The sequence below is a fragment of the Octopus bimaculoides genome, chromosome 7, assembly GCF_001194135.2.
Source record: "Octopus bimaculoides isolate UCB-OBI-ISO-001 chromosome 7, ASM119413v2, whole genome shotgun sequence".
Lineage (NCBI taxonomy): Eukaryota > Metazoa > Mollusca > Cephalopoda > Octopoda > Octopodidae > Octopus > Octopus bimaculoides.
In genome coordinates, this window is record NC_068987.1 from 104,270,808 (window position 1) to 104,278,895 (window position 8,088).

General features: G+C 36.0%; 1 protein-coding gene across 1 annotated transcript in view; it reads right to left on the reverse strand.

The window, feature by feature from the left end:
- LOC106876060 (uncharacterized) overlaps positions 1-7,384 on the reverse strand; it is a 22,386-nt gene extending 15,002 nt beyond the window's left edge. Inside the window, exons 1-2 of the mRNA XM_014924464.2 lie at positions 7,303-7,384; positions 4,136-4,266 (exon numbers count right to left, since the gene is read on the reverse strand). Coding sequence (XP_014779950.1) covers positions 4,136-4,250 — 115 coding nt within the window. The 5' untranslated portion in view covers positions 4,251-4,266; positions 7,303-7,384. The remainder of the gene's footprint in view (positions 1-4,135; positions 4,267-7,302) is intronic.
- Between the last annotated feature and the right edge of the window lie 704 nt (positions 7,385-8,088).

The window sequence follows — 8,088 nt, forward strand, 5'->3', positions numbered from 1 at the left end:
CCCACCCCCACTACTAACTTGGTCGCCCAGATAGCGGAAGCTATCGACTACCTCTAGTTTTTCACCCTGGAATGAGATAGAAGTTGTTTCCTGTTTGTTTAGTCTTTATTGCACCTGAACATCTGCCACAAACAAAAACTAACTTGCTAGTTAACCTGCCTTTGATGTTGCTGCACCTCTTATGTGTCCATAGCTTGCACCGGGTACATCTTATAGAGTTACTACCTACTCCTTTTCTACATACTGAGCAGGGCCATCTACCTAAAGGGGTTTGTGTTTTATCTACCTTCCTACTTATTAGGATTTATATATATATATATACACACATGAGATTCAGGAGGTCAATCAACCATGTAGAGGAGCATTTCCCAATCTTCTCTCTACCAGGGACCTTTTTTTTGTTTGAATGAATTTTCCCATGGAAACAAGTTTTTGAAAAGTCTGTATACTTGACAAATTTTGAACTCAGTTCCCTAGAACAATTTTTATGAACTCCATTTTGGGAATTGCTGACATAGAAGCTTCCTCTTTGTCTCATGTGTGTAATTTACACTAACACAGATCTTCAACCTGTGTACGACACTTTGGGCAAGGGGCTTCTACTGTAGCCCAGGCCAAGTAAAGCCTTGTGAATGGATTTGGTGGGTGGAAACTGAAAGAAGCCTGTTGTATAAATGTGTATGTATATGTGTTTGTGGGTACCTTTGTCTAGATGTCATGTGATGATTGTAAATGAGCATCGTATCATCATAAAAAGAAGGTTGTTTGTTGCCAGCCTTCCGTGGAAAACATATCTGGCTATGCAGAAATATTATCTTGCTTGAAAATAGGTGAGAGATGGCAACAGAAAGGGATCAAGTTGTAAAGAAAATCTGACTCAACAAATTCTGTTTGACTTATGGAAGCATAAAAAAGTGGACATTAAATGATGATGATGATGATATTGCCATACATATACCTCTATCTCACTATCTCAGATTGTTTGTTGCCAGTACACTTGCCACAACCTCTCTCTCACTTCTGACCTAGAGACAGCAATGAAGAGACAGGAAAATAGTATTGATTTGCTACAACCTGGGAGGTTGGTGTTAAGAAGGGCATCCAGCTGTAAAAATCCTGTCAAAACAGTTACAGAAGTCTGGTGTAGCCTTCTGCCTGGCTGGCTCCTGTCAAACTGTCCCACCCATTCCAGCATGGAAGGTGGACGTAAAACGATGATGATGATTATAGATTATAGATTAATTAACCTGAGGTCATTATAAAAATGAAGCTTTTAAAAAAAAGTTTTTGAAACTGAATTTTATTGTTTACTAACCAGATATGTTGTTGTTGTTGGCACTCCGTCGCTTACAACGTCGAGGGTTCCAGTTGATCCGATCAACGGAACAGCCTGCTCGTGAAATTAATGTGCAAGTGGCTGAGCACTCCACAGACACGTGTACTCTTAAAGTAGTTCTCGTGGATATTCAGCATGACACAGTGTGACAAGGCTGACCCTTTGAAATACAGCCACAGCAGAAACAGGAAGAAAGAGTGAAAGAAAGTTGTCGTGGAAGAGTACAGCAGGGTTCGCCACCATCCCCTGCCGGAGCCTCGTGGAGCTTTAGGTGTTTTCGCTCAATAAACACTCACAACGCCCGGTCTGGGAATCGAAACCGCGAGTCCGCTGCCCTAACCACTGGGCCATTGCGCCTCTACAACCAGATATGTATAAAAAATTTTTTATATTTTTTAACCAGATATGTATAAAAATATAAAAAACGCATATTAGGCATATTTGTATTCAGCATCACATATTCTGTCAAATGTGCAGAATGGATGTGGCTCACAAATTGGATTGCTGACTTCTGCTTTATATCAGAAAGACAGTTTTAACATTGAATGGTAGATTATAAACGGTTTTATTTCAATTTTTGAATGAAAGAATACATATGTTCTCTCTCTGTATACTTTATTTTGTTTTTATTTATAGATTTTAGTCATCAGGCTGTAACCAAGCTGGAACACTACAGCTGATGCTTTTCAGGCAATTGTATCACCCACAGTACTTAGGAATTACAGTTGATATGATTATGTTTATTAGTCATGAAGGGAGGCAACTGAGGTACTTCGAAGTACCATAAAGGTACTTACATTTGATGAACTAATTTTGTCTTTGCCATTCAATAGTTACACAGTCACTCTTATACATATACTAACATACATACACATATTCAACAATTTAGCATTCGAATTACTCAGTCAAATGCAATGCTTATTTATTCACATTGTTTTTAATTAATCATGCATTATCTCAAAGCTTTGAGATTTTCAATATGATTGTTTATTTTTAGAATGATATTGTAGGGTAGGTGTGAGAGGCTAGATCTGGCTGGTTTGAACATACAATAATATTTAGGATAGATATGGCCAGTTTGAATGCATTGTTTATGATTTTGTTGACTACACAGTATAGTAGGGTCAGTTGGGCACCGTCTGTGAAAAAAAAAAACAGCGCCATGGCAGAGTGAATTCCTGGCAATTCACTGTCAGAAATTTGGAAACAACATGCTGTACTGCTTGGCATTCGTGTCGGAAATTCCAATACGAACATTTCAGAAAGTTTGGGTGTCAATCTGAGGACAGTGCTGGGGATTCAGAAAGAGTTGGATGAGTCTAATGGTGATTACGAAGGTACGGCAGCTCGGAAAACTCATTCTAATAAAAGAACTCCTGAATTTGTTGATGAGATCCAGGCCATGATTGACAACGATCCCAAGTCAATTAGGTCCATTGCCAGGTTACATAGGAGTGTCTGAGTTTCTTATCAGGCAAGTAGTGCATGAAGAAATTCGGTATTTCTCATACAAGATGAGAAAGGGCCAATTTTTATCCCAAGCTATCAAGGACAATAGGAAAGATCGCGCTACAAAGCTTTTGAATAAATGGCATTTGAGTAATTTATAGCTACACAGAGTGGAATATGTAGATAGATATGTAACCAAGAAGTTTGCTTTGTAACTTTGTGGTTTTGGGTTCAGTCCCACAATGTAGGACACTTTGGCCAAGTGTCTGTCTGTAGCCCTCGGCTGACTGAAGCCTTGTGAGTGGATTTTGTAAGTGAAAACTAAAATAAGACTGTTATGTATGCATGCATACATACATATACATATATATATAGGTGTAGGAGTGGCTGTGTAGTAAGAAGCTTGCTTCCCAACCACATGGTTCCAGGTTCAGTCTTACTGTGTGGCACCTTGGGCAAGTGTCTTCTATTATAGCTTCGGGCCGGCCAAAGCCTTGCGAGTGGATTTAGTAGATGGAAACTGAGACAAACCCATCGTATACACACACACACATATATATATATATATATATATATATATAAAGTATGGGGGTTTAGTTCACAGGTGATCTAAACAATTAGGTACGCTAGGTAAGTGGTGTAACGGATTACAGATTTCTGATTCAGCGGATATATAATTGTTAAACAATACAGCAAACATTAAGGCAAGGCAAACATCTCAAGTTGTATACAAGATTATTATTGGAAAAAATTCAAAATCTTACAGCTGTTTCTGGGGTATCCCCAAGTACGGAATATTCTGTCATCAGAGACAAATAGGGAAAATGAGAATGGTATATATTAATATATATATGCCAGCATGGACAATGGACATTAAATGATGATGATATATATATATATATATATATATATATATATATATATATATATATATATATATATATATATATACATGTATGTATGTGTGTGTGTGTGTTACGGTCTCCTTGCCTTAACATTGCATGATAGTCATAGACAAGTGTCACTGTCATGCAAGTGGTGTCCTTCATTTCCAATTTTTCATGAAAATATGTCAGTTTATAGGAAACTATTACCTTACATGGAAAAACAGGTAAGGGTTGGCAATGGGAAGGGCATCCCACTATAAAAGATCTGTCTGAAGAAAAGAAATTTCATCAGTCCCATGTGATCTTGGAAAATGGGATGTTAAAACAACGATGATGATGATTTTCTTTCCTCACATTTTTTTTTTTTCACTATAATCTGTTTTATGAGATTTTTTGACAGTATTGGAAAAAAAAAAAGCTATTCATCAGATTTCTTTGTTACTGAATAAACAAATGCTCTTACCAGAAAGATTTTTTAGTTTATTAAGAACCTTCTGTCTCTTCAGCTGTATAGCATCAGGTTTTAGATTCTTAACTGCATATATTTGAGGTTCACAGATACAGCCACAAGAACTCATTGTGGGCTAAAGAACCCTGAAATAAAAATATGGTTATTACACTCTAATTAAACATCAGAACAATGTAAGAAAAAGATTAATTTTTATTCAGGCAGCCTGAGTTCAATTCCAATAACTAACTTTCAGCTTTGAACCTGGTGTCTGGAACCCAAATTGACAAAAGCTTCTTTCGTAAACTTATGATAGAAGGTCTAAATTTAAATATGAACATTTTAAAATGGAAAGTTTTGTATCAAGGCTGAAAGGAAAGTGTCAAGTGGACTGATATTAAGTACCAAAAGATATTTCCACTTTTTCAACTGAGAGCACAGAGTAGTGGGGCAGATGAGCTTCAGTATGTGAGAGTTAAAACAAAATTAAACTAAAATTCACATAGGCTCACATAATTAGAATCATGAGGGCATTAGAAAAATTGTTTTGCAGCATCTGATTCAATTTTTTACATTCTGAGTTTAAATCCTGTTGAGATCAACTATACTTTTCATCTTTTTGGGGTTAATAAAATAAAGTAACAGTCAAGTTACTGGGGTTAATATAATTGACTAACCCTTCCCTCTAAACTTGTTGAACTTCTACCAAAATTTGAAACCATTATATCATTCTTATTTTACAGACCCTCCAAAAAATGAGGTTGACTTTACCTTTCGTCATTTTGAATAAAATAAGTACCTGGCAAGCACTGGGGTTGATGTAATCAAATAGACCCCCTCCCTCCAAAATTTCAGGCCTTGTGCTTTTGTAGAAAAGATAATTATTATCATTAGTAGTAGTATTTTCATATACTACTCTGACTTAGTCACTGGCACACTATCCACACCCCACATCACCTGTGCTGCCATTGTTCACCTTCCTTTCACAATCCTGTTTTCTCCTGCAAACTCTCTTCGTGTTCACCATTTGGTTCTATCTCCATCCCTATCCATCAGCCACTCTCTTTTTGTATTCCCACGAACTTACTTACCACTCCTCTTATATCCACTTTCCCTTAAACTGAGGGTACACTCTGATACATCTTCACTGTCTTCTCTCATTTTCCAACTGGCATAGCCATGTTACACCTCTCCCGCAAGACACCAGGTTTGATCCCTCTAGCATATGATAACCTTTCATCACTTGGTATAAATCCATCTCCCTCGATACTAAACCCCACTCAGTTGAGGGGGTCTTCTCTTGAGAGTTCTTTTGTGACCTTACTAGTGTCAGTATCATGTAGAAAGCATCCAGTACACTCTGTAAAATGGTTGGTATTAGGAAGGGCATACAGTTATAAAAATGATATCAAGACAGATACTGGAGCTTGTTGCATTCCTCTGATTTGTTGGTTACCATCAAACCGTCCAGCCCAAGCCAGCATAGAAATCGGACGTTAAATGGTAATGATGATGATGATGAAATGTTGTTGACAATGGTCAAGAAAGTCCTGTTGCAGTTTCGAGAAGTGAGCTGGCATTTGACACTTATCTACTGCAGGCAATCACTTCAAATCTCTTTTGGAGCATTTGAATAGCCTGCAGTAGGTAAGCTGATGTTTGATACATAATATGGAAACTGTTAACATTGAAAAAAAAAAAAAAAAAAAAAATCAGCCAATGCTTTAATATATATATTTTTTTATAAATGGAAACACGAAAAAACGCCTGGAATTTTACGCAAGAACCCCCACCAAAAGGGAGGAGGTATAGCAAATGGATCCTATGAAATCAATTCTAAAGAAAATTATTTTTCTGGATAATATTGTCCTTAAGATCTAGGATTTACAATATGTAATCTGGAGCGTCCCTATTTTAAGGTATAGATTAGAAATTAGATGGGTTTGGTTAGGAATATTTGACAGCTGCATCAAGCTGAACCGTGAAAACACTTTTTCTTAATAATATAAAAAAAAGTTCGAGAAAACTGCAGCTGGACTTGGTGTTTATCACACGTTATCTCGCAGTAACTTACTCTTCATGCTGCTTTTTAAAAGAGCCAGTCTTAAAAATAAAGGGTGAAATACAGGGAAAAGTTTAAATTTCCAAAGAAGTGCAGTTGAGGAGAAGAAGACCGCATGCAGTTCTCTATGAGAAGAGATTACTGGTTCAACACAGGTGGTTTTATGTTTCGAAATAATTAACTTTTAATGAAGGGGAGTTAATTTGATTTGTTTCAGTGAAATGATTACATAAAGCTAGAGTTTATTCTACTTCGCTTTTGCATCTGGTTTTGCAAGATTCTTTATGTGAATTCGTGTTGAAACAAATTTTGCTGTGTCTAGGGAGAGACATATTGTCTTAATGCTTTATTATCTAACATACTCACCGGTTCGATTTCCACTCGTTTATTATTTATATTTTTTCTTCTGTGCAACCTTGTCAATGGATGAGTCAACATCCATTGACAAGGCTGCAAAAGCAACGAAAATTTTGGAATTTGGAAGAAAGAATTTAATAAAAGAGTGGAAATCGAACCGGTAAGAGATAATAAGGCATTAAGACAGTATAACCTCCCCAGACATAACAAAATTACACAAGGAATAATGGAAAATAACAAGCAACAAGTTATAGATAGATCCGCGTAGATAGAAGCTAAAAATCTTCTTCGAATCTCAAGTTGTTAAAATACTGTGAGCTGATCTATTAAAATCATCCATTCTTTTTCAATGACGACTTTGTGGTCAACAGAAACCCGTCAAACAATAACGATACCGCGATTACATCGTTACAGTATTTCGGTAACGATTGAAGAATCATGATGTAAACAGTTGAATAAGCAACGTGTCACGAATATAAATCTTGTTTAAATGAAATGATAGACTATACTAAAACGGTTCTTGTCATGACAAATATTATTAATCAAATAATTAACTTAATTACTGTATATTAAAACTGTAAACAAGTGTTTATAACAAGATATTTTGGTAAAAAAACTCATCTAAAGAAATTTCAACAGTTTAAAAAGTGTGTTCGTATCGACAATCAGTAATTTATTTGTAGTTAAAATGAAAATACTTTTAAAACAAACAGTTGACACATTTTAATACAACGATATAATATAAATAATTAATCCATCTTACCTAAATAACATTTAACATTTAACACTCAAGCATTAAGTCGTAAATCAAAACTGGCGCGATAAGATTTTATAAAATTTGTAATGTATTCGCTGCTGAAACGAAATAGGAACATAAGCGAAGCGAAACAGATAACTCCTCTTTATTTAATTTTTGTTCAGAATTGATGATAATCAATGTCTTTTTTTATTTATTTATTATATAATCCGATGAGGAAGAGCATCTTTTTTAACCTTCTTTCTTTTCAAGAAGAATATCTTTCCAGGTAATATAACTCACAATCATATTTTTGCATGAACCGGAGCCGATCAGAACAACTACCTCATGTGAACTTGGTGAACGTCAATATTTTGGGACGCCGTACGGTGGGTCACGTTTTATGGTGCTTGTTCTATCACTTTCAAGGCCATATATTTTATCTAGTTATAACCCGGGTTACCGTCATCTGTGGGTTGGTGAAATATGTATATACTCATTAATTCCACAAACCAATGAGCGATTACAATTCTTTGATTTTCGACTTGTTTATTTGCCACTGCACACACTTGAAAAAAAAAAAAAAGGGGGGGGGGCGCTGACAAGCGGGGTGCGGTAGGGAGAGGGCTCGGAAAATTCACACGATCAACCCTACCATAACCCGAGCACTAAATCTCAACTGGTAGTATATTCTTTAAAAATACCGCTCTGGAAAAGATGAGACGATTATAGATAGTATATGAATTGATAATGCCTCTAAATCAGGAAACTTTATTTAATCACGATGGGAGATGTGTTGTTTCAGTTACATTC